Source organism: Notechis scutatus, chromosome Z (assembly GCF_049901735.1).
Source record: "Notechis scutatus isolate UNSWTSFEM ecotype Mainland chromosome Z, rNotScu1.2, whole genome shotgun sequence".
In the NCBI taxonomy this organism is placed as follows: domain Eukaryota; kingdom Metazoa; phylum Chordata; class Lepidosauria; order Squamata; family Elapidae; genus Notechis; species Notechis scutatus.
The window spans coordinates 71,904,586-71,932,337 of NC_142025.1; the positions used below are offsets into that span (position 1 = coordinate 71,904,586).

The 27,752-nt window shown below is 40.1% G+C and overlaps 1 protein-coding gene across 7 annotated transcripts in view; it reads left to right on the plus strand.

Annotated features, from left to right (window-relative positions):
• The first annotated feature begins 54 nt into the window (after positions 1-54).
• The window catches only part of BLVRA (biliverdin reductase A), a 49,288-nt gene continuing 21,590 nt past the window's right edge, over positions 55-27,752 (plus strand). Inside the window, exons 1-5 of one of the 7 annotated variants that reach the window (XM_087945053.1) lie at positions 1,624-1,763; positions 18,531-18,631; positions 22,946-23,007; positions 23,670-23,796; positions 24,842-24,961. In XM_087945053.1, coding sequence (XP_087801179.1) covers positions 23,678-23,796; positions 24,842-24,961 — 239 coding nt within the window. In that variant the 5' untranslated portion in view covers positions 1,624-1,763; positions 18,531-18,631; positions 22,946-23,007; positions 23,670-23,677. Of the gene's footprint in view, positions 1,764-18,530; positions 18,632-20,806; positions 20,877-22,945; positions 23,008-23,669; positions 23,797-24,841; positions 24,962-27,752 lie in introns of those variants that run through there. The other 6 variants (XM_026682818.2, XM_087945056.1, XM_087945055.1 and 3 more) reach the window with 6 other exon arrangements.

The window sequence follows — 27,752 nt, forward strand, 5'->3', positions numbered from 1 at the left end:
CCTAGAACCGACACTGATGAACCCGCCTAAAGAGGCGGAAGGAAAGATTCCTTTACAGCTTAAAGAGGAACAGTTTCATTTATGTTTCTCAGCTAAGTGCGGGGAATCAGGGGATGCGATCTTTATTATTATCATTTTAAATCACTGCAACCCCCCTGGATGAAGGGCAATATGCGTTGATTACAGTGAGAGGTCTTTGGTGCTATCGGACCTTGGAGCTTTATGTTTTTTAAGTTTGATAACTTTAAGATGGCTAGGGAATTCTGGGTGTTGAAGTCCACGCATCTTAAGAGTTGTTGAGTTTGAGAACACTGGTAAAAGACAGGCTGTTTGCTAAGCCATGTCTACCCTACACTGTCACTTCTCTCCGAGGACGAATAGAAACAGGCGCTTTCCATTCCTGATCGACCCTTGAATCTATTGAATTTGCGATGCGTACAATAAGTACCAAGGATTATTGGGCAGGTTCGAATAGAAAAAATAAATTACTAGTTGTTCAGCCTTAAAGTCTCTACATTCACTTGGGCTTGCCCTTGTCCGGGAATCACCTGATATCAGGGCGGACACGAGATGTCCCATGAAATTTATCAACCAATTAATTAGTCATTAATAGGTTAAACTAAGCGTGTTTAATCAAAATGGGTTAAGGAAAGCGGGCGCTTCTCCAAATTATGCTTTTGCCTGGAGCTTAAAATCCAGCCCACGGAGTTGTTAAAGGTGTTAAACCAACTGCCCAGCAAGGAGAGAACACTTAGCCCAGTGTATCTCAATCACAACAATTTTAAGAGATATTTACTTCAACTCCTACAATTTATCAGCCGTGGCGCGAGAAGTTGTTGAGATTGAGAAACATATTGAACCTTCAAATTCCAAGTGGAGACTAGAAGAAAGCCACCGAAATCCCAAATGTGCTTTTTCAAGAGGCAACTGGACGTTGTTTTTCTTTGAAGACGTTTCGCTTCTCATCCAAAAAGCTTTTTTAACCGTCTTCAAAGAAAAAGAACGTCCAATTGCCTCTTGAAAAAGCACATTTGGGACAACCCTGGATGACTGAGAATCTCGATAGACACAAAGCCACGAAAAGCTTTTTCCGCTTGTCCACGTCATTCGCCAGGGATCGAGCGCAACTCGATGTTTTATCCTAATAAATTTCGGTTCAACAGCAGCTCCGTCACTTTGCATTCTGGTAGAGCCGATTATCAGTGTATAGAGGCTGTTGTTAAACGGACTGGAATACCGTAGGTCGACTACGTAGTTTTTCCAAAATGTTATCCAGGAAAGCTCTGGTCCGAATCAGCCCGATTTAAGAAATAGAAAATGCCGTCCGCACCGCGTGAATATAGAAAAATTACACACACACACACCCTCCACCCCACAACCCCACCCCCACCTTTCGCGTTTCTAAACTAATCCGATTCTAGTGACTAAGAGACTTCCTGAGAAGGCCCGCCCAGTTTCTTAGTTGGAGCACTAATCAGCTGCTGGTGGTACCCCTTAACTCCGCCCATTTATTGTCGGTGACTCTTGATTTTACCCTGCCGAGGTTTCACCTGCTGTAGTCTGAGCTACATATTTGCGTTGACTCCCTGAACTGGGTTTGCCTCCTGAACCTGCCACTCAAGAGAGACAAGAAAGGGAGTGCTTCGTTAGCAGCCGTAGAGACTTGGCCACCGGCGATTTGTGCAAGGGGCGACATACAAGCAAAGAAGTTGTGCTTCTAATACGGAGTTCATTGTGTGAACGAAAATCTGCCAGGAGCCGGGGTAAGCGAAATAATATCCTTGGTAAACAAAATTATATAGCCTTGTGTGGTACTTTGTCAAACAATGTTGCGGAATGACAATCCTGTGTAGAAAAGGTGCTTTGGCCGATGTGTTCGATATTTCTAAATGACATACCGGTGTGGGTTTTTTTTTCCTTTTTGGGAGTGACACAAGAGAGATGTTGCGAGGATCCAATCTTGTGCCTTTTATTCCATATAGGAAAGTTGCCTCTTGAAATCAGTCTTGACTCCTGCACTTTTCTTGACAATACTTTGGAAATTTGCATTTCCTTATATCTAGGTCTAGAGAAAGTTATTGGCTTTAAATATAAAGAAAAGCTAGAACTCCTGTTTTCCTCTTTGTAGCCTGATACTTTTGTTATTGTCCTAGTGCCAAGAAGCATTGAATATTTTAATATTTTAATTTGAACTCTAGATTAAAGGAAGTGAGAAGCATTTTTTAAAAAAGTGGAGTAATGAATTTTTAAAAGCAATTGCCAATGTTTCGAATTTCTTGCATATTTAAAAATGTATCTATCATACAAGGAATTTTTTAAGCCAAGATACATAAAGCAATTACAAGAGTAGAAAATTGGATGAATCTTGGAGAGCAGAGCCTGGTTTCTGAAGATCTAGGATCTAAGACTGGATGGTAAAATAATAAAAACCAATTGTTTCAGGAATGAGTACAAAAGTGCACATTAGTTCACCTCAATGTACTCAGTGTACAATGTACTCAATGTACAAGGAGTTGGAGGCTAAAGCAATCATGAAGAATGATTGCAGGAACTTGGTATGTCTAATCTAACAAAGAGAAGGACTAGGAGTGACATAATAGCAGTTTTCCAATATTTGAGGGATGGTCACAGAGAAGTGAGGGGTTGACTTATTCTGCACAGCAACTGAGGGCAGGACAAGAAATAACAGATGGAAGTTTATCAAGTATTGGTCCAACCTAGAATTAAAGAAAAATTTCCTGTCAGTAACAAAAATTAATCAGTGGAACGGCTTGTCTCCAGAAGTTGTGGATGCTGCATCATTGAAGGATTTAAGAGATTGGACAGATTGAGTAGGCCTCCTGATCAAATTGAGAATTGGACAAGAACGCTTTCAACTCTGCTATTCTGTATAATGAGGAGAAAATTATTTAAAATGTTTGCTCTGAAGAGATGTTAGTAAATGCAATTAAATTTGAAATTTACATCTTTTGCCGGTGTAGTTCATAAAAGTAAAGGACAGCAATGTTTTTAATACAACAGATTGTCTATTCAGATGTCTTGTAGGTATCAATAAAGTTAAACCATGTTATTCATTTTATTTCCAATATGTTGCTCACCTATGTTGCTGTTTCTACAGCAAAAACTATAGTTATTAAAGGCTTTGACACATATACCAAAAAAATCCTTTAAAACCCTTTTAAAATTCAAAAAACAAATGCTTCAAGGTAGAAGCATCATGGCTGTTAGTTAAGAAAATGAAAAAGGAGTAGCATCACTAGAATCCAGAACTGTAACATTCCCTTCTGCAATATTTTGTTGCAGGTTCTAGTTTCTCTGCAGGAAGCTAGTTCTACTGTCTTGTCATGATCAGGAAATTGCATCCTGAACTTATCCATAGGATAGAAACAGACTATGTTCTCAGCAGTTAAAGTTACCAAATATTTTTTTCAAATATCACTTTTCCCTTGGCGCTGTCAGTATTATACTACTTTTATAATGCATTTTCATATTATTGTTTGGCTATAGTGTTGTTGCTTTACTGTTTTTATATTTCACATGCTACAGTATTTTAACTTTTTTTCTGACACTAATGCTAATGAATTTTTATATTGTTTCCATTTTTCTCTTTTGGCCAGACATGAATTAGTAGGCAAGAAATTCTTAATTATTTATTTTTCATTGAGATGACTTTTTCATTTTTCCCTATACCGAGTTGCATTCCTAAGCAATCTTTAAAGTTTCCATTCTCACACCCCTGTATAACTCTGCATACATTTCCCTGAAAGGAACATGGGATAGCTATGTGACCTCTCTTTATTTCAGAGCTGCATCATGACTTATGGCAGCACTCCTGCTGTAAAAATAGATTATAAAATGCATGTGGGTTTGAAATTCTTCCTCAACCTGCAATTACACTATAAGTTATAGGTGGTATTTGATTACAATAAGAGCTCTGTGGGTATTGTATTATATTAATATGTGCTGCAGTTTTGTTTAGGAAACATAGCAGGAGAAAATTAAAAGAAATAGTATTGTGAATCCTACTTGGTTTGATACAATTGAGGGCAAAACCTACCATCTGTGCTTGATACTGGTTGACTTAGTACAGGCTGGCAGAAATGAGGAACCTGAAACTTAAAATTTTGCACTACCACAAATCCCTATCACTCTTGCCATTACAAATAACTATAATCCACTTGTCACTAGTGGACCTAGGACAACTCACTGTGGCCGAACTGTCGCAGGACAACTCAATGCAAGACAATTCAATGCTGTATTAATCATTTCATTCAGCTACTTTTATTATTGGTAACCATGTTTTCATCAGAATTATTGTAACTTGCATTTATGGATTGACTTTGTTTTATTGATATTGTCCACTTAACTTTTGTATTTGGTGAATCATCCTATGCCGATTTGATCACGACGAGTTGTCCTACTCCATCACAGGTTACTTGCACTTAGCACTGTTCTTTGAAATGCAGCGGATGTCAATAAATCTTGGTGTACAAGATGGCAAAGTCTTTCTTTAATCACATTCTTTCCAGGTTTCTTGGAATGTATATGGAAACATTTTTACTGTTTAGAAAAATATTTTACAATTCAACTTCAAATCGAGTCAAATTTAAAAACTTTTATTATATCCAATAAGCCAGGGGTCCCCAACCGCCGGTCCGCGGACCGGTACCGGGCGCGGAACAACCCTTACCGGGCCGCTGGTTGCTGGGCGCCGCCATCTTTTTTGGTAAAAAGCGCTTCTGGTGAGCTTTTCCGGGTAGAAAGCTCACCGGAAGCGCTGTTTCGTCATAAAAGATGGCGGCGCCAGCGCTTCGTGAGCTTTTCCGGGTAGAAAGCCATTTCTACCCGAAAAAGCTCACCAGAAGCGCTGGCGCCGCCATCTTTTATGACGAACAGCGCTCCGTGACGTCACCGGAAGCGCCTTTTCGTCATAAAAGATGGCGGCGCCCAGTTGACGCAGATACCGGGCGCGCGCCCAGCTGATGTCGGAACCGGGCCGCGGCGTCGAAAAGGTTGGGGATCCCTGCAATAAGCCATAAAGCACAACAATAAAATACACAGATATGCAATTATTAATTAAAATTTTAAATAAATTTCAATAAAATTACACAAAATACATCATAATAGCTGTGATACAAAATAGCAGTGGCAATCAACAAAATTTGTAAACTTCAACTGTGGATAGGATGGAAACAAGAAATGATAGTACAAAATCATTCAATCTGGAAAGACATGTCAGAGATAAAATATTGTTGCATGCTTATTTGAGAAAAATTGATAAATTGTAGAGTTGGACACAAAGGTACTGTAGTTTGAAAAATATCTCAAAACATTGTTCAAGGTGATTCCTGGCATTTTCAAGCTCCAGTGGACAGAGACTTTTCAAAGAAAGACCTAAGGCAGTGATGGTGAACCTATGGCACACGTGCTGGAAGTGGCACGCAGAACCATCTCTGCTGACACGCGAGCTGTCGCTCTAGTTCAGTTCCACTGCACATGCATGCCTGCCTCCCGCCAGCCAGCTGATTGTTGGGTATCTGCTGCTCATGTGCGGGGGCGGGGCGCATGCGGGAGACACATGCACATGCACAGGAAGGCAGGGGACTATGGGGAGGTCGCACACAAATGTGCAGGGGGTGGGGGTGCATGGGGGGTCGTGCACACATGCACATGGGCAGGGGGATCATTCATGCATTGGATTATGGGTGCAGGCACACACGCACGCGCATGCACTTTTGGCACACAACAACAAAAAGATTAGCCATCACTGACCTAAGGACTATAGTTTGCTATTATCTTTTGTTTGCCAGGTTGATTTAAAATAGTATCTGAGAACCATAGACCCACATATTAAAAAAAAGTTTCAACCAAAAATTAAGGAATTGGAACTAGGCTTTGTCACTCACTTAAACAAGATTTTAAACTATAAAACATCATTATTGATGCATCTGGGAATGTCATAAGCTGAAATATGAACTTAGAAAGAAAAACTTGGCAATCTGCAAGAATAAAATGTGCTCCCTTGATTAGAAAAAATTTAAGACAGGTTTAGGGCTATGTTAGGCCACAGAGATAAGAGAAATGTATGTTCCAAGATAAAGAAGTCTAGAACTGCACCCAAGATATTAATTAGTATATACCTGCTCACTGAGGTCTCATTCATTTGCCCTTTATGTAACCTACTGTATAAACATTAGCACTTTAGTTTTGTGATAATTTATTACACATTGTTTTAGACAAAAAGAAGCCAGTGCCTCAGTGTCATTCTCATTCCCACATGAGAGACAGATAAAATTATGGTACTACATCACGCCAGTTTGGGCAAGTAATTAAAGCATTGGTCTATAAAGCAGAAGACTCTGAATTATAGTCCCACCTTAGGCATGAAAGCTGAGTGGGTAATACTTGGCCATTCATTCTTTTTCAACTTAATTCAACAGTTGTAGGGAAAATAGGAAAAGAAAGGAATATTAACTATATTCACATCTTGATTTTTTATAAAAAAAACCTACAAAGGTGGGATAAAACTAATGTACAAGGTTGGAATTGCACAATAGCTAGCATTAGGGAATGACAATTAGAAGATGAGAGAGTCTGAACTAATGTATAAATTAAAAAGTAAAGGGACTACAATGTACTTCTACTTTACCCGTCTTTCAGTGAAAATAGCTCCAAAATATGCCCATAAGGAGAACTGTCTTTCAGTAATGTGTTAAAATAAAAAGTCTGAAAAGGACAAACTTTTATCTATTGAGGATTCCTCAAGTTCTTACCATAGCTGCTCTTTTGGAATCAGATCAAAAGATGATTTGAAATCCACAAAGACTGGAAAAAAGCAGTGAGGTGAACTGTATTTTCAGCTAAATGGTGCAAGACCATTTAGCTCATCTAAGTTTGAACAATCCCCTCGAAGTCCAATCATTGAGGACATTTACACTTTGCGCTCAATCCAACAGTTTTAAATAAAGATATTTAAGGTACAGGTAGTCCTCGGCAGCACAGTTCACTTAGTGACAGTTCAAAGTTACAGCGGCATTGAAAAAAATTGACTTATGACACTATTCAGAGTTTTGCAGCATTAATTTAGCACCAGAAAAATAAACATGAATGGCTGAAGCTTCATTTAATGTCTTTATAAACATAATAAGTAAATTTTACAAACCAGTTGTAGATTTCTCCAACATGGAGCAAACTCAAACAGAAACATGTTGCAAGTAACTTCAGCAGCACAAGCAAAAAAGAGAGAACTTCCAGTTTCACTTTCCAGGTGAGCTCCTATTGGCTGGTCTGTTACCATGACTGTTAACTATGTCTCCGCCAGTAAATTAATTCTCTGACTTACAATCCTAGTGTAAGTGCACCATCTCCATGGTCTCATAATCAAAATTTGGATGCTTAGCAACTGACTCGGTGCAGTGCAGTGTCCTAGGGTTACACGACCATCTTTCATGATCTTTTGACAAGAAAAGTCAGTGGAAAAGCCAGATTCACTTCACAACCATGTTCACTTAACCACTGCAGTGATCCATTTAATAACTATGGCAATAAAATAATAAAATGGGGCAAAACTCACAACTGACTCACTTAGAAATTTTGGGCTCAGTTATGGTCATAAATTGAGGACTACCTGTATTAAGCAAACTTATTGGTCCATAATCAGCAGGTTTAAGTCAATTTCCTATATTTCTATATAGAGGGATAACTACAGGTAGTTCTTTATTGATGACTGTCCATTCTAGTTTTAAGTGATGATGGCCTCGTTTAACAATTCTCACCTCTGCTCTCCCTGATATGATTGTTAAATGACCATGCATTAAATGGAGCATGATGGGCCTCAAGGACGGGGAGAACTTGGGAAGCCTAGTGCAGGTCAGACTCATCTTTCTGGGTTTCTCAAGGCTACCAACACTCCTGAGACACTCCACGTTCTGCTTTCTGATCCTCAGGGTTCCTATAGCCCTTAGACCTGCTTCTGTTGTCCCACAAGGCCTCACAGGCCTTTCCCACTATCAGGTCCCTGCAGACCCTTCTCCCTCCACTGAGTCCCCAAGGGCTTTGACACCTCCCCCCCATTCCTCATCATGCACTTACATTTTGAAAATCTCCAGAGTTCTGGACTTTTCCCAATGCTGCACAGACTATGGCAGAAGAGCAGAATGGAGTGATTCATCCTTGGATTGTGTGGTGGTCTCCCAGAAGTGGCCACCATTTTGATGTTACCAGAAGAAATTGTAGGCATGCTGAAAATGGTAGCTGTTCCAGGAGGCTGTCACATGGCCCGAAAACAAATAACTTGCCCTCTTCTCATTTGAGGGCAATCCAGGAATGGGTTGACCTCATCTTGCTAGCTGATTGGACTGAGTCTGTCAGAGCTGTGATGACACACCTCTGTTACCAATGGTCCCCAGCTTTTGACTCAGTCAAGCAGCTAGAACAGATGTGTCTCAAATTGCTCCGTTCCTTGAGGAGAAATTCACAACGGTTAAAATCGACAATTCTGCCTGGAAGATATCTCCAGACCAGCCGGCTCCCGGTCTACTGGTAGAGTGGCTGGGATCTCCCAGCATGTATGGCTTCAGTCCAGGCCCACTGAAGGCCAATGGATCTGCAGGCACTTCAGGTACAGTGCCAACGGTTAGCATGAATGAGCCTGGTTCCATGCTGCTAACTGCCAAGGTCTCAGGAGGCAATTGGCGCCTTCCGGATTTGCTTTGACAACCAAGCCACGGAAGCACAGCAGCTGTCAAAAAGGCATGAAGAGAGCTGTCAAAACAGTGATCACTGTTAGAGGTTTCTGACAGCTTCCCCTGACAAGTGGGGGCATCTCCAGTAGCTGCCCTTATCCAGGGCATAAATTACGTCCTGAGACTGTGACGGCAGCAGAGCTCTTTATTGAGTGAATCTGCCTGTCAATTAATCAAAATGGTGGATTTGATGGAAAATGGAAACTGCAGAGGCAGAATGGTGAAGGAGATGGCTAACAGGCCATCAGTCTCCCAGAGCCCTCTAGGCCAGGGGTCCCCAACCGCCGGTCCGCGGACCGATACCGGTCCGCGGAACAACTCTTACCGGGCCACTGGTTGCTGGGCGCCGCCATCTTTTGGTAAAAAGTGCTTCCGGTGAGCTTTTCCGGGTGAAAGCTCACCGGAAGCACTTTTCATCAAAAAGATGGCGGCGCCAGCACTTCCGGTGAGCTTTTCCGGGTAGAAAGCCATTTCTACCGAAAAAGCTCACCGAGGCGCTAGCGCGCCATCTTTTTGACGAAAAAGTGCTTCCGGTGAGGTCACCGGAAGCACTTTTCGTCAAAAAGATGGCGGCGCCCAGTTGATGCCGATGCCGGGCGCGGCGCCCAGCTGATGCGGTACCGGGCGCGGCGTCAAAAGGTTGGGGATCCCTGCTCTAGGCCCTTGCCTCGATGGCAAGAAGGAGTACTTCAAAGCCTAAATCTAAGGCTGCGGGGTCTCAGAAGAGCTCCAAGGCAGGTGAAAAAGATGAGCACTGGTGGGGCAAAGTGTCGTCAGACTGATAGGCTGCACCTACAGGACTAGGCCACAGGGGGAACTGAAGAGCAATTTTCTCTGCAAGAATCACAACTGCCTTTTGGCAATTCTGAAGGCAAAGACTGGCTTTCCTGCAAATGAGGATTTTTCCATCTGTTCAGGTATTAGAGCCAGAGCGGCACCTGAAACAACCTTCACCCCTACAGCTGCTGGGCTCTGGTCAAGAATGGTGCCAAGGCCAGTCATGCAGGCCAAAATCCAAGCTGTCATTGCAGAAGCAGTCAGACAGTGCATAGCAACAGGCTTAAGGCAGTCCAGGCGATCATCTTCGGTGGCCTCTGGTTTTTTTTAGACCCAAGCCTGAGACAGATATTTCAATTTCTAGAGGAATTTTCAGTTTTCCCAGAGCCATACTCTCCTGCTCCTTCACAGCAGAGCCAATCCCTGCCATCCTTTCAATCATTTGGAGAGCAAAGGGAAATGGACCTTTTGGATGACGAAGGTATGCAACCAGATCAACCAGTGGTTTCAGGGCTATTCCAACCAGCCCTGTTTAAGTCTCTTCGCTTTAAAGCAAAATTTGAATCCCACCACTGAGGAGGCCATTCAGGATAAGTCACCATTGGGTGGGAAATTGCTAACAGATAATTTAATAGTTCTGAATTAAAAATATTCTGAAAGTAACTCTTCCAATATCTGAAAGTATTTGGCAAAAGGGACCTAAATGACTACACTAAAGTTAACTAGGTGCCAAAACTAAGCAGGGTTCTTAGCTTAGCTACTGTAATTAATATCCTCTGGTTCTTCCTGTTTAGATTTACCTATTTCCTAATTGGACCCCAAGTGTTGAAATAAAGATGCTTATAAATCAGCCTGGTTTCTATTAGGCAATGAATTTATTATCCTGAAATGTTACAATCTAATTTGAAATAGTGGATCCCAGTTATTGTTTCCTTGTTTACTTACATTGATTGTACTACAGAAATTCCAAAGGTCTCGGCTCATAATCATATTGCCCATTTATAAGAAGGGCACTTAAGAGCAATCTTTTAAGTATAATACGTAAGTTCAATGCCACATACTTTATTAACAGATTAGTTGATTGGATCAATTTAGAGCTTATATTGGCAGACAAGCAAGCTTCAGGACTGGACATTCTATCTAGGACATGCTCTTATACCTCAACACCTGTTCCACACATCTCGGGCAGACTTTACATAATATATCCTGCATTCATTTATTTTAGAGTTGCATTCCATCTAGTTTCCAGAACAAGTCTATAAACTAAGCTTGTGAATACTACCATGGATAGATGGCTACTATTGCTTATAAGGACCCCACAATTTTATTGTCAGCTAAGGTTCACACATAATGACTTTCTAATCCTACTAAAGATGGATGTTATACCTCCTTTACCTCTCTTGAAAGGGCCCATGCTAAATTCATAAGAGCTATATTCCACATAGCACCTTGCATTCCAAACTTAATATTAAGAAGAAAGACATGCTGTCTAAAATCAAAACAGATGACTTGCATCATAGCATAGTATATTGACTGAAGTTAGTGTCCCCCAGATTTCAGTCCTGTCTTTATTGAAGACAATGTGGTTTGGGACAAACTCACAAAAATATCAAAAGCTTGGCTTTTCCTGGTAGGCAGTGATGGATTATAAGTAAACTTATTAAAGTCCTAGAAGCCAAACAGGATCTGTCTGCAATACCAAGAGGTGTTTTTTTCTGAGCAGTCAAGGCACTTTTTACAAACCAGTGAGATACTTATATTAAATAATTGTTTCCAAATTCCAGCATGCTTCAACACTTTTTCCATAACAGTTTGGAGGACCAATAGAAAAATAAAAAATAAAATGAACTTGGCTCTCTTTCCAGAATTTAGCAGAGGCCATATATTGGCAGATTCATCTACATCAGAGTTTTTCAAACTTGGCAACTTTAAGATATAAGAACCAACTCTCAGAACCCTAGTGGGGGAATTCTGAAAGTTGAAATCCAAATATCTTAAAGTTGCCAAGTTTGAAAAATGCTAATCTAGATAGTCAGCATTGTTCATCTTCACAACATTGGCCTTGCTAGTCATTCCCAGCAAAATTAATTTATGCAGTCTGATAGTGTGACTGCTACCAAATGGTCAGTCGTCTTCTTCATTATCTGTCTAGGTTAATTCTTTGATTGATTCAGGTAATTCTTCATTACTTGTCTAGGTATATGTATTTAAATATACAGTACATATATTACATACAAGAATATTGTGTTTGAGCTAGACTGAAAGTGAGATTTACATGAAATAATTATTTACGTACCTGAAACAATTATGCAAAATAATTATAAAATTTTGTTCTTTGACCCATGTTTATTTGATAAAAGATATTGCCTCTTCTATCCTGCCTTAACTCCAAGACGTTCATAGCAATCTTATTGTCTCTGTCAGGTCTTTGCAAGCTAGTTCAACGCACTACAGTAATTGCTATGCCATGCCAGTTCTTCTTGTTCCTCACTTCAGCAATGTTATTCCAAACTCTTAGATCAGTGTGAATGAACATGAATAGGATTGAATGGCTGGAATATCCTGATTGGTGAGCTTGTGATTGTTTTTTAGTGAACTTTTGAATCTAGCCATTAATATTTCAAATTAAGCAGTTTTTCTTAATCAGTGAAGACAGAAATAGAAATTGAGGTGTTATAGGCATCAAATAGGAAAATAAGGTTTGTATTTATTTTCCAAGATTCTTTGAAAAGAGACAGTTTAACCTTTTTTGATCCTCTGTAAAATCTCAGAATGTAATAGTGAGCTTTCTGTCAGCCTTCACCTCATTATCATTCAGAGCCAGTTTTCATTTTCAACATTAATTTTTACAGACGTATAATTTTTAGGTTTTGGGTGGGTAGTTGTCTTTTACATAAATATTTGTTCCTAAAGCTTCACTGTGTCTTCACCATTATGTGTAAACTATCTCCTGTGCAAAGTTTTATATATATTGCTAAACTACCATTATCACCTCTCCTCATGCCTAAACTGCTGTTGTCCTGCATAAATATTAAGAAAAGATTAAAGGATTGGGGCAATGAGGTCAACAAAAGACCAACAAGAGAATTTCTGTGAAGTCAAAATACAGATTAACTTTGGATGTTGGAGGGATGGCTACACACAACCTCAGAAGAGTTGTATACTTTAATCAGAGAGATAGAAGCAATAAGAATGAATTGTAAAAAAAAAAGATTTTTTTCTGGAACAAAAAATGTAAAAAGAGTGAATTGAGAAGCACAGTTTATAAGACATTTGAGAAAAGGAAGCATACAATTAAATAATAAAAACAAACTATTGTAAGAAGAAAAATAATTACACTCAGACCAAGGCCTGTATGTTTGAATGAAAATAGAAAATGCAGCTCTGGACCAAAACAATAAAACAGCCACCCAGTTTATGTGTTTTACTTAGAAATAAGTGTTATTATAATGAATTGGGATTATTTCCCACTATGTTTCTTCCATTACATTATTATAAATATACTCTTTCTTTTTCAGTCAAATAAAAATATAATTTCTATGTCAGAAAATGCTTTGTCTAAATCAGGGATCCCCAACCTTTTCGACGCGCTGCCCGGTTCCGGCGTCAGCTGGGCGCCGCGCCGGTTCCGGCGTCAGCTGGGCGCCGCCATCTTTTTGGCGAAAAATCACTTCCGGTGGCGTCACCGGAAGTGATTTTTCAAATAAGCGCAGCGCGTTCTGGTGAGCTTTTTCGGGTAGAAATGGCTTTCTACCCGAAAAGCTCACCCAGCGCTGGCGCCATCATTTTGACGAAAAATTGCTTTTTTACCAAAAAAGATGGCGCCCAGCAACCAGCGGCCCGGTAAGGCTTGTTCCATGCCCGGTACCGGTCCGCGGACCGGCGGTTGGGGACCCCTGGTCTAAATGTCCCATCCCTCCAGCAAATCTTCTGAAGGTAAATTCTCTTTGCTTTCTTTCCAAATATGAGTTACAGAGGATTTATAAGAAAATGATATGTATACATCATCTTAGATAATATATACTGTAAACCTGTTTTTGTTTTATTTTGATATGGGAAGACATGGACAGCTTAGAATGCACTTTATTGTGATTCAAATAAACTTTGAAGACATGGCTAGGATAAAGCTTAAACATTTGAGGTACTTAAGAGTTCCCTCTGGTGGTATATGTATCACATAGCAAATATTTGTGATCAAAATTAATATACTGTAAAATGGTTTCTGTTAGCTCAACTAAAAGTATAGGTGCACTTAAAAGCATTAATAAATATACATAAAATGCTCAATCAGACAAAAAGTTTGTTTAGTTTTCTGCTACTGAGAAAATAGAAATATTGAAAATAACTAGTTTTGAAATTGTCTTGATTGACAATACCTTCATTTTCTATTTTCTTGTTAATATTGATACTGAAAATGGCACAATGATTTGGAAACAAGAAAGATAATGTCTCAGGAGCCAAATGACCTCTCTATATTAGCATCTAAAAGAAAGTAAGAATTCCAGTATGGGTTCCAATCACAAAACATGTTTACAGCCTTGGGAATAATTGATCTCAATAGGTGAGGTCTAGATTTCTCTAAATCCTATCAATAGGCCCTTATTTTGAGTGAATAAATGTTAAAAAAAGAAGCAATGGTTCATTTGTACTTTTATTTTCTAAAATAATAAATTTATTCTTAGACTTTTTCTTTGTTACAGTTACCTGCAATCCATACTTAACTTTCCTACACTAAACTAATAATTCAGAAAGAGGTACATATTTAAAGTATTCTTTTATGTCTATTTGCATGATGGGAAGGGAGCCGCAGTTTCTATATAAAGATAAGGAAGATATTTGAAGAGCTAGCCCCACTAATGGGATTTCATGGAGATGGCACAATAAAATGGGAATTTGTGGAAGAATTTGGTCTGGAGTATTGCCATCTGACATAGCAGGGGTCCTCAAACTTTTTAAATGGGCCAATTCGCAGTCCCTCAGGCTGTTGGGGGGCTGGACAGGCTGGGTGGATGTGATTAAGTGGTCATGTGACTGGGTGGGCGTGGCTAGGTCATGTAACAAGGTGGGCATGGGGCCAATTCACAGTCCCTCAGGCTGTTGGGGGTCTGGATAGGCTGGGTGGGTGTGATTAAGTGGTCATGTGACTGGGTGGTCATGTGACTGGGTGGGCGTGGCTAGGTCATGATTAGGTGGGCACCGCCAATTTAACACTCCATTAAACAATGCACACAAATTAAACTTTAATTTGTTTTGCTCCTTTTGTTTGCATGTTGCTTTTTTGGTTGACTTTTTTTTATTAGATCATTTTTTTCAGTTGTTTAGGAGTCTAGTAGTCCGCTTCAGGAAACTCAGTTTTGCAGCAATTCTTCTCAGCCCAAGGAGCTTACAATCAACAAGTCTCTCTCTCTCTCTCTCTCTCTCCCTGTGTATCTGGTCTCTCTTGCTCTCTCTATCTCCCTGCACGCTCTTTTTTTGGCCTCCCCCACCTCCAGAACATCTCTGCAGGCCAAAAATGGGCTGAAATGGTCTGCTTTTTGTCCTTCTGGGGCATCTGTGTGTCCCATTTTTGGCCTCTCCTGCCTCCAGAATGTCTCTGTAGGCCAAAAAATGGACTAAAATGGCTCATTTTTTGGCCTCCCGGGGTGTCTGCACTCCCCATTTTTCACCTCCCCATCTCCAGAACCTCTCTGCAGGCCAAAATTCTTGGCCTTACCTTCCTGTTCCAGCCTGCGGGGCTCACAAAGGTAAGTCCTGAGCTAAGCCAAAGGGTGGAGGCTGGCAGGTGGGTGGGGCAGCCTTGTGGTTGTTAGGAATGTAAGTCACCTAAAAGTTATTTGGGTTGGAAATATATAAACCAGGATAGACATTTTAATACTGTCTCTTTAAGAGAATGCTAAAACTGTAATTGGGTGTGGTTCCGCAAATGGCCATTAGATGGAGCCAGAAACCTGGGTTATTTAGAGCAGGGGTCCTCAACCACCGGGCCGCGGACCGGTCCCGGTCCGTGGAGCACTCTGTACCAGGCCGCAAATAAAAATAAATAAATAAAATGGCGGCTTTCTTCGCCTTCGGTGAATGCTGCTGGGATCGGGGATCAAGGACATAAATGAAAGAAGGGGAGGGAGGAAGTAACCGAAGCCTGTCCTGCTCTCTGGCTCAGCAGCTTCGGTTTCCTCCCGCCTCGTTCCTCTCTCAGTCGCTCTCTTGCTGCTCCACCAGCCCAGGAAGAAACTGCTTCAAAGAAGCCGGGGGTGGGCTTTTCCTGTCGCCGCAGCTCCTCCGAAGTGCCCGTTTACCCCCACCCCACCCGCCCGCGCGCTTCAATTCAGTGCTCCGTTCTGCCTGCCTGCCTGCCTGCCTTCGTTTGAGCAACTTGCTGAGAATAATAACTATTCGCCTCTTTTTATCAGCCAAGCTGCTCCGAAACGAAGGCAGGCAGGCAGAACAGAGCACTGGGTTGAACCGCGTGCGTGCGGGTGGGTGGGGGTAAACGGCGCTCGGAGGAACTCCGGCGACAGAAAAGCCACCACCACCCCGGCTTCTTTGAAGCAGTTTCTTCCTGGGCTGGTGGAGCAGCAAGAGAGCGACTGAGAGAGAACGAGGCAGACACCTGAGGGAGGGAGGGAGACACCTGAGGGAGGCAGGGCCGGCGCTCCTGAACTTGGTGGTTTGCTGGCAGACGTTTTATTACCCGACTAGGTAACAACATCAGATGTTACCTAGTCAGGTAATGAAACGTCTGCAAGCAAACTCACCAAACTCGATTCTCCCCCGGTCCTTGAAAAAGTGTTTGTGCTTGAAACTGGTCCCTGGTACAAAAAAGGTTGGGGACCACTGGTTTAGAGTGTCTCAGTGAGTCTCTCTTTTTTCTGTTGGAGAGATTTGCCATTCCTCCTAATGACTGTTGCTGATCGTTGATGTAAGTCTGTTACTGAACTGTTTTTGATGCTGGACTTTGATACTTGGATTATCCCTGAACTGAACACTGACTGCTTTACCTGTGAATGACTTGGAATGCTTATCTTGGACTTTGCTTAAACGTTTATTGGAAGTAAAAACCTACATTAACTGTACAGTGTATCTGTGTGCTGTGTGTATTATTCTTCACTTCTCTCACTATGTCTCCCTGTATGCGCTCATTCTTCTAATGGGGAATTACCTCAACAGTGGTCCTGCATGGGCTGGATTAAAGGCTTCAGTGGGTCATATGCGTCCCATGGGCCGTAGTTTGAGGACCTTTGTGATATAGTATAGGATGCTACCCCATTATAATAAAACTTACTCTTCGTTATTATTTGGAAATGTAACTGTTCTTAGTCATAATACAAAAGTGGTTTGCTTCTGGAGTATTAGTTAATATAAAATTCAACTATCTGTAAAAAAATTATGTTGCAAAGAAATAATGTTGGTTGAAAGAAGTAAACATTGCTGTGTATAAGATCCCGCTTTATTCACCTTTATATGGAAGTGAAAGTTTGGGTTAGACTTTACATGGTCAATGTTTTATGTTTTCTGCTATGTAATTTAAACCTGTAATTCTTAATTACATCTATACCCACTCAAATTATTTTGATGGTTCCTCCAGGGTATAAAAAATTAGAAAGGCTAACCTAGGTCAAACTTCAGGCTATCAAAGTGGCCAAACAGAAATGGATTGAAATTCAGAAATATATTTTTAAGCCAGTTTTATTTCCAGCTAGTTTATATGTGGAAATCAAGTAGTTTATAACTGCTATGCAAAAATTGCCCTTTCAGGAATCCATGCAGCATTTGATTTTGACATCTTATGATCAATCTGTCATAATCTGTCATGCTGAATTTTGAAGTCAGAATGATAGCTGAAATCATGATGAGTTTTCAAGAATTTGTTGGAGCAAGAATTGGAGGAAAAACTCAGACATTATCAAGAAGAAGCTGATGAAGATTGAAACACTTTATAGTGATTATTAGGCAATCAGGAAAATAATAACAAGAGACTTTATGTGAATAAGAGACATTTTTGAAATAATTCTGGAAAAAAATATAGAAAGTGAAAGGAGCGAAAAACAGCTAAAAAGAAAGCCATGCAGAAAATAAAATAGAGATGGCTGGAAAGAAGGGCCTGGTAAATTTCTTGACAGCTAAGGAAAAACTGGAAAGCATTTTGAATCTTTTGAACATTCTGGACATTATAGAAAGAATTCATAAGCAATCCTTCACTTATGACCATAATGGAGCATTTAGACTACTCATTATGGGAACAGATAATCAGAGTTGGAAGGGACCTTGTAGGTCATCTAGTCCAACCCGCCCCCAAGCAGGAGACCCTACACCATTTCTGACAAATGGCAGTCCAATCTCTTCTTGAAAGTCTCAAGTGATGGCGCTCCCACAACTTCCAAGGGCAAGCTGTTCCATTGGTTGATTGTTCTCACTGTCAGAAGGTTTCTCCTTATTTCCAGATTAAATCTCTCCTTGTTCAGTTTCCATCCATTATTCCTTGTCTGGCCTACAGGCGCTTTAGAAAATAGCTTGACCCCTTCCTCCCTGTGGCAGCCCCTCAAATATTGGAAGACCGCTATTATGTCTCCCCTGGTCCTTCTCTTTACTAGACTAGCCAAGCCCAGTTCCTGCAACCGTTCGTTGTATGTTAGCCTCCAGTCCCCTAATCATCCTGGTTGCTCTTCTCTGTACTTTTTCTAGAGTCTCAACATCTTTTTTATAATGTGGTGACCAAAACTGGATGCAAAACTAGGTGTGGTCTTACTAAGGCTTTATAGAGTGGTATTAGTACTTCCCTTGATCTTGATTGTATCCTTCTGTTAATACAATTTAGGATTGCATTAGCCTTTTTTGCTGCTGCTGCACACTGCTGGCTCATATTTAGCTGGTTGTCCACTAAGACTCCAAGATCCCTCTCACAGTTACTGCTATTGAGCCTGGTTTCACCCAGTGTATATGTGTACTTGTGGTTTTTCTTGCCTAAGTATAGGACTTTACTTTTCTCTGTATTGAATTTCATTTTATTAGATATGGCCCAGTGTTCTAGTCTGTCAAAATCCATCTGGATCTTGAGCCTATCTTCTTGGGTGTTAGCTATTCCTGCCAGCTTAGTATCATCTGCAAATTTGGTAAGTTCCCCTTCTATTCCCTCATCTAAGTTGTTAATGAAGATATTGAAGAGTACTGGGCCTAAGATGGAACCTTGTGGCACCCCACTGCTTACTTCCCTCCATGTAGACTTAGACCCATTAGGGACTACTCGTTGAGTACAGTTTGCCAGCCAGTTGCAAATCCATCTAGTGGTGGTGTTATCTATTCCACTTTTTTCTAGCTTACTAAGAAGTAGGTTGTGGTCTACTTTGTCAAATGCCTTGCTGAAATCTAAATATATTACGTCCACAGTATTTTGCTGGTCTACTAATTTAGTCACTGTGTTGAAGAATGAAATAAGATTGGTTTGGCATGATCTGTTTTTAACAAACCCGTGCTGACTGCTAGTTATTACTTTAGTAGTTTCTAGATGTTGGCAGATCTGTTTTTTTATTATCTTTTCCAGTATCATCCCAGGTATTGATGTTAGGCTGATTGGTCTATAGTTTCCTGGGTCTGTTTTTTTTCACCTTTTTTGAAGATGGGAACCACATCAGCTCTTTTCCAGTCCTCTGGTAGTTCCCCAGTGCTCCAGGATTTTTGAAAGATATGGTGCAGTGGTTCTGAGATGACCTCTGCCAGCTCCTTTAAAACTCTGGGATGTAATCCATCAGGCCCCGGTGATTTGTTTTCATCAAGATCAGACAGGTGTTCTCATACTATTTTTTTGTTTATTTTAACTTTTATTTCTGGTCTGTCTTTTACAATTATGTTTTTGATGGGTGGAGCTATAGTTTCTTTTTGCGTGAAGACAGATGCAAAGAATGAGTTAAGCAGTTCTGCTTTCTCTCTGTTGCCTGTTACTTCCTTGCCATCTTCTCTCTTTAGTGGACCAACTGTTTCCTTGATTTTTTTCTTTTTATTTATATGTTGGAAGAAACTTTTTTTATTATCTTTGACTTTTGTTGCAAGTCTTTGTTCATTCTGAGCCTTTGCTATACTGACTTCGTCAATTATTATTCAAACCCTGAAAGACCCCATTGTCCACTTCATACTCTTCACAGCCCCTGCAGGCCTTGGATCTGCTTTCTCTCTCCCAACGGGGGGTGGGTGGGTGGGTGGGTGGGGGTATCAAAGGTTTTCAGCCGGGGTCTCACCCCAACGTTTTTTGTTTTTTTCTTACTGACTACATATGCTCCAGCAGCCATTTTATGGACATTGCACATTAATTATGTTTATATGATAGTCAATGTGCAGGTTGAGATTGAATGGAATTGTATGTCTAAAATATTGTAAGTGAGTGGTAAATTATAAATGCAATTATCTTGTATGAATATACAGCAGAAATTACTGTATGATGATCCTTGTTGGAACAACAGCTAAATGCTGAAATCCTGTTTCAATGCAACAAAGCATTTAAGACTAAGGAATGCTAAATCAACTGAATAAGAGCAAAGAAGAGTTAAAAGTCTTGGGGCAGTACTTGGCTTACACTAACTGACCTTGAAAAAAACTAAGCAGGCTCCAAAACTAAGCTGGGACAGACATTACCAGGGAATGAGCTGCAGTGTAAACAATACCAGAGAGGTTGAAAAAAATCATCCTCAAAGAAGGCCAGAGGGTCATTTTTGTATCATTGCTAAAAAGCCTACACAGAATTACTGTTATTACCAAGAGGATACATTTTACTTTTTAAATTTGTTTTTTAAAGTTTTAAACAAGGTTTGTATTTCAGAGAAAGACTGTAAGAAGTCTGTGAACATAATAGTACAGAGTGTCTTTACTCATAAAAGTACCCTTCATTCAAAGTTACTCAGTCGAAATCCAACTACTCTGACAAGTTTAGGGACTATTGTGTAATTCTATGAAGAATTTAAATCAGATAAGCTGAAAGATCATAATACTTTAAAAGACCAATACAAGTACTTCTCAAGTTATGACAGATCATATAATCACTTGAAATTACGTTGGGCTTGAAATTACTTAAAACCTGTCTTTCAAGTTATGACCACTGCATTACTCCTGCATTGCTTGATTCCATGCACATGGCAACTGGCTCACATCCAGGGGTGGGATTCTACCAGTTCAGACTGGTTTAGGCGAACCCCTTGTTCCGATGATCTGCTGGCTCCAAATTGGTTTGCTGCAACAAGCATGTGGGCTCGCCTGCCTGCCTCTGCTCTTTCCTGTGCTTTATTTCCTTTGTTTAGAGCACAGCTGATTCACACGGCAGAGCGGTTTGCTGCTCCTCAGCTGTTTGAGTCACAGAGGCTGCAGTTGAAGGTAAGTATGGGCTTTTTAAAAAATGCGGAACACGTGCATGGAGCAGTGTTTGGCATGAATGAGCATGAAGTGTGTTTTCGCACGCAAAGGGCGTGATCACTGAACTAGTTGTTATACCGGTGGAATCCCACCCCTGCTCACATCTACAACTGGTTGTTGCATTCCATGGTCTTATGATTGCAATCTTCAAATGTTGCCATTTTTCAGTAAACACTTGAAAAAAAATTGTATGAACTACATTTGGACTTACAATCACATGAATGGCTGAATAACCATGCAAATCAATTAATGACTGCAGTGACCTGCTTAATGACTGTCATAAAAACTTGTGTTATATGATGACTTGATTTAGCATTGCAACAACTTGTGACCAAAATTCCAGGCTTAATTGTGGTCATAGGTTGAGGAATACCTATAAACATTAAGCTAACATTTGAAAAGCAAAATATAAACCATTGATTTTTCTATTCTCTAATATAAGATCTCAGTGATCTTTTTATTGTCATGTAGTTTCCAGAAAGACCTATTTGTATTAAAGATACTGATATAGTTACATAGGTTGCAGTAACAGAAGAATAGAATCCAGATCACTTAAAGTGTTAGTACCTCTTTACCTTGGTAAGACCAACTTGAATATTTCATCCAGTTTCAGTCACCGCAATATAAAAGAGATGTTGAGATTCTAGAAAAAGGGCAGAGAAGAGCAATGACTAGGAGGCTGGCAGCTCAAACATATGAAAAACGGTTGCAAGAATTGGGTACTTCTAGTCTATGGAAAAAAAGGACTAAGGGGTGATGTGATAGCAGTATTCTAATATTTGAGGGGCTGCCACAAAGGAGAAGGGTCAATCTATTTTCCAAAGTACCAGAAGGCAAGACAAGAAACAACGGGTAGAAACTAACTAAGGAAAGAACCAACCAAGAACTAAGGAAACACTTCTTTGAAGGGTCTCCTGCTTGAGCAGGTGATTGGACTAGAATGCCTCCAAGGTCCCTTCCATCGCTGTTATTTTGTTATCTGTATTAACAGCAGTTTTATTTCTTGTTATAGAACAGTTTGTATTATAAAGAAACTCTATGATTTTATAAGGTTCAAGGTAAACATCAACATCTGACTGGTATGTATGTAGAATCTAAATGATGGGCAGCAAGTTAAATAAATAAATAAATAAATAAGAGGAAAATGGGACATCACTTAAGCTAGCAGAATAGATGTGGTAGTACATACATAAAAAAGAAAGATCTCTTGTGGAATATAGCTAATCAGGAAAAGAAATAATTGATTTCAGATAGTATCCATGGTAGAATGAAAATTAAAGGGAGTCCAGGCAGTCCCAGGAGTCACAATTGATTGGAAGGCAAACCTCGTCCACCCCAATCTCTTTAAACTAGTATTGAATAAAATTATTCAAAAAACATAACTGTTGCCTTTTGAACATTGAGTTAGTCACAAATATCTGTGACTATAAAAACTAACAGCAAATTCCCACTGATAAAAGAGACAGTAAACTGTGTGTTGATTTAAACAATATATTAAGCTATTGGTGAGTGGTAGGATAGATGTCTTTTATAAAAAATAATAGCATAATTCTCCATGATTTTTTAAAAATTGATAAACAAGTAGAAATTGTTGGGGGGGATTTCCAATTAACCAACATTTCTGAAAGTTTTATTATGAAAGAAAAATTTTCAATGAAGAAGGAAGTGGGATTTCAGCTGGGAAAAATGAAGTTTTCTGAAATCAGCCTGTTTTTATTATGGTATAATAGAATAATATCATTATAGTATTATAGAGAACAGAATTCATGATTTTTAAAGAAAAAGAACATTAAAAAATAGTAAAGATATATTTCAGCTAATCAAATACACTTTCGTTAGAACTGTGTCCTGTTTTTTTTTAAACTGAATTTCTGTTTGACACCCATGTACTGTTTCTGAGAGATAACAAGTCAGTTAGTTGTGTTTAGCTGAAGCAGATTAAAGTATGTAAGATTATCTCTAGGACACAGAAGTCAGGACTCATCTCTGAATAATGTTAGTTTTGTCACTATCATATCTTCTGTATGTAGGAAAGACACTTTTGTGACCTACCTACATCAATTCAAGAGAGGTCCAACCCTATTTGTTCCAGGTATGTACTTCTGTCCATGTTCTATGTTTCTTCTTGGACCACTTGATTTTTTTTTTACTATTGCTTCACCTCATCCAGCTAATTGCTGACAGAGTGGAGGAATGGATGGAATATTGAAGAAACCAAGAATAGACAATTATTTGTGGATTGATGTGTTTTACTTATTGTGCATGCTGCTGGCCGTTTAGGCCAATTTTCCTCACACATTTGAAGAATTTAATGAATAAAAATGTTCTCCATCTTTTAGAAGAATGATGGGTAACACTTAGGCAAGCTAAGTAAATTAAAAAAGAATTTTGTATGCCTACTTATAAAGGCTATCCAGAAAATATATAGAAACTATTCTTATCCATTTCACTCCATATGTAAATTGACAGGAAATGGGGTACTAAATTAAAAAGAAAAAGTTATTTTATTGATAAAAATATAAAGAGATAAAAGGAGGAAAACACTTCTGAAAAGATGGAAAAGATATTCAAAGCTTAGAAGAATGTGGTAATTACAGTTATGCAATTTCACCATTAAAAGCAAATGATTGCATTTGCCTAAATTGTGTTTCTTGGTTTTGTTTTTTTATGCTTGCCTTAGCAGTAGATCAAAAGCCAGATACTTCTTCATAGTTTTTTTTTTAATGTTCCTTTCTTTTCTCTTTTTTCATCTAGAATTGGCAATGTTTGGAACAGTAGTGATTGGAATTGGAATTGCTGGATCTGTACGAATCAGAGATTTGCTAAATCCTTTGCCTTCCAGTCCTGCTGAGCATCTTAAATTATTGGGATTTGTTTCTAGGTGAGAGGGGCCTGTTTATTTATTTAATTTAACAAGATGTAGTCAGACAAATGTATGTCTTGTCTTGACTATGGAGTCCCATGGTTTTTAGAATTCTATGGCTTTATTCTCATTTCCTAATTAAAATGTTAACATCCATTTCAGAATCAGAATATAATGGCAGAGTTGAGTGAGTTTCATGGCAAAACATAGAAATAGTTGTTAAGCAATGTGATTCATTTAATGCAAAGTAGTGCCTGAATTTTTAAACTCTTGCACTGTGTTCTATATATCACCATTGAGAACATTTCTGCTAGAAGTCACACATCTTGTTTTTTTCATACAAATATTTGTAATATATTTCCATTGAATGAAAACAATTGTATTTTTTAGTTATTAAGCTAATTTACTCCAAATATTGGAGGCTAATAGTATGCAAACTATTTCAAATTTGTTTTAAATTTGGAAAAATTGCTCTGGCTTTCGGATAGGCCGTCTGAACCATTCTACACTTTTTCAATGTTGTAACACCTTTTTATTAGGTCAAAACATTTTCAAAAATGTTGAAATTTCAAATCCAGAGCAACTTTTTTTTCAAACTTGAAGCAACTGTTTTGAATTTTCAGTTGCTACTGTTTTGCTAAAGCAATCAAGCTGCCTTTCAATTTTAAAACTAAACAAAAGTTACACTATGTAGAATAAGATGATATTTTTTATCAAGTTTACTTGTGAAGTCCTCCCAGAAACAATTCCATAACCTGAGAGGTATATTGTTAGAAACCTTATTCTTTTTTAATATTTTAACCTCATATAGTGTGTGGATCAGAACAGTATCTTGAAATTGAAGTCAGTAGGCCAAAGAAGAGAGGCATTAATTGACCGTATTATCAGTGTGCAAAGTTAACATGCAACAACCCAATGAAACCATACTTAAAAGACAACTTCAATTAGGGCCTTCTAGATATGACCATTAAGATGTTAATACTTCTCCTGCTGCTGTTTTATAATCTGGGAATTCTCAGGAAAGTCTTTCTCAGAGTTGCTTTCTTTTTTCTGCTAAAATTAGAAGATCTCTAAATGAAGTTTATCAAGTCAAGCAAATTAGTCTGCAAGAAGCTCTAGACAATCCCGAGATCCATGCTGCCATCATCAGTACAGATAACCAAAACCACACTGAGAGTGTAAGGTATTGCCTTTTAAATTCTTAATATCAAATTGCCATTAGAATGTTCGTTGATTCGTTGCCATTCTAAACAGCAAAATAGCCAAGGGGGAGATAAAAATTCATTAAAAACCACAAAAATAAATAGGCCAAATTTTAAAGAGCAGCAAATTGCTGTTTATTTCCAATTTTTTTATCACTTTCCAGATAATCGGGGGATTTTATAACTTTCAAATAATTACAGTCTATTAACACAGTTAGAATCCATTAAAAGGTTCAAAATAGACTTAAAATTAAAAACACTTGGTGGGGTTGTTTTATTATTTGTGTATAGATGTATGTGCAGGTGCACGCATGTTTTTAAAAATCTTATTTTCATTCTCTGCGAGGCATACAGATTTTTTTTATCTACTGGAAAACAGAATAGAAGCCACTAACATTTTTTTGTATTATCAAACAGGTGATAATTTAAGTTGATAACTAGGTATCCATCACTTACATTTTAGTACCAAATTCTGAAAAAAAAATTAGCTTTATATTCAGATACAAATCAAATATCACAATATTTAAATTGTACCTTTTCCCAGCTTTCAAAATTATGGAAGTAGAAAAGTAGCAGATTAAATATGCATGCATCTTATTGGGAATTGCTTTCATTATCTACAATATATATACTATATAATATATACTACACATATTATAAAGTGAATATTGGTGTTTGCTGTCTAGTATCTATAGTTGTGGTTTAAATATGTTTACTTAAAGCAGGAGTCCTCAAACTTTTTAAATGGGGCCAATTCAAGACCCCTCAGACTATTGGGGGATTAGACCGGCTGGATGGGCATAGCTAGGTGGTCATGTGATTGGGTGGGTGTGGCTAAGTGGTTGTGTGAGTGGCATGGCCAATTTAGCAATCCATTTTGCCAATTTAGCAATCCATTAAACAATACACATATGTTAAACTTTAATTTGCTTTGCTCCTGGGGGTGTTTATTTGCTTTTGTTTGCATATTGCTCATTTCTTTTTACTAGATCATTTTTTAAGTTGTTTAGGAGTCTAGTGGTTCACTTCAGGAAACTCAGTTTTGCAGCAATTCTTCTCAGCCCCAAGGAACTTACTATCAACAAGTCTCTCTCTGTCTCTCTCTGTCTCTTTCTCTCTTTCTCTCTCTCTCTCTCCCCCTCTCCCTGTCCCTCACTTTCTGTCCCCTAGTGGGAGGAAGCAGACATGATATTCTTCCGATTAAAATCGGAATTCTGATTTTTTGAAATCGCCCACCCCCTTTCCCCCCCTTCTTCTCTTCCTTCCCCTCCCCTCGGAGGCCCCCTGAGTCAGGAGTTGCTACCGCTGGCACGGCTCCAGTCCCGCATTGCCTCGGGAAGGGAAAGGCAAAAAGGAAGAGCCGCAGCGGCGCTTTGCAACAGCAGCAGCGGCACCGGAGGCTCAGGCGCAGCAGCTCCCGGTTTTGCCTTTCCCTTCCCAAGGCAACGCAGGACTGGAGCCGCGCCGGCGGTAGCAACTCCTGACAGCCCCAGCCGGACGCCTGGGCGGTGCGAGCGGAGGCCTCTGAGCGGCAGGAAAAGGGAGCTGGGCAGCCATGGACCATCCGTCTCTCCGTGCAACACGCCACCGCTCAGCCCTGGCGAGGGAAAGCAGCGGGCGCTCCCCGGGCGGCGGCCTCGGCCCCGCCCCCAGGGAAGCAGCTGCCCAGCTCTGGAGCTGATCCACACGTGACCGGCTGGAAAGGAAGGGTGTGTAGCGTTGGTGTTGTGTGTGCGATTTCTTGGCTCGCGGCGCGGGGTCTCTTTTGGCCGGCCCCGATTTTTTTTTCAGAGGGGAATATCATGCCTGAGGAAGGAACCCCTGAACTGGTGCTGCGTGGTGGGAATCTGACTTCTGGAGGCTGACAAGCCACATGCTGAAGACCAGCTGGCCAGCGGGGAGGCAGGGCAATCCTCCGGTCTTCCCAAAAATAACATGTCTCTTGTCGCTGAAACTTGAAGACTCAAGGCAGCCCTTGCCTCTCATCACTTCAGGCCTGGAGCTGTAAGCTGCATCTGGAAAGCACTGTGATAGAGAGAAGCTGCCGGGGTGAAACCTAGCTTTGCTTACAGCTCTGAGCCCGAAGCAGCAGGAGGGGAGGGCTGCCTTGGCACTCTCCTCACACTCTCCCCTCTCTGCTAGCATCTGCCCCTTCTCCCTCTCCCTTCTTGCTGCCGGGCAATCCCACGTGAAGAAAGGGCAGCCGTTAGCAGAAAGGAGAGAGTGTGAGCTTGATGCTTCTGAATGTTGTGGCCCGCCAGCTGCCAGTGGAGCTGGTGGCAGACTCAGATGATGAAGAACTTGGGCCAGTTCTGGAGTCTGGGGAAGACGCTGATAGATGCTCAGCATCGGACACAGAGATAGAGTCAAGGTCATCCGGCATCTCCCAGCCACCAGAAAGGCATCTGCCTTTGGTGTCAGACATGAGTGAGGAGGAGGAACAGCTGGGGCCCATTCCAGATGCGTGTATATGCAGAGCAGATAGAAGAGGTGAACAACGGAGGACAATGAGTTGGCTCAGGAAGCAAAACAAATTACACTAAATGGCCCCTCCCTGGCTGGGGAATACATAGGAGGAAAAGGGAATGGTTTGGTTGTAACAGACAAGTGTTTGCATTCCTAGAAAGTTTACTCCTTGTGTGTTTCATGTGACAAAGACTGCCTTGCCAGAACTGAGGTTGTCTATTTCTCTTAGTTAATTTGCAGCCTTTCAGCTGGGAAATTACAGTCTTGCATTTATCATAACAAGCTGATAAGGACTATTGCTTCAGT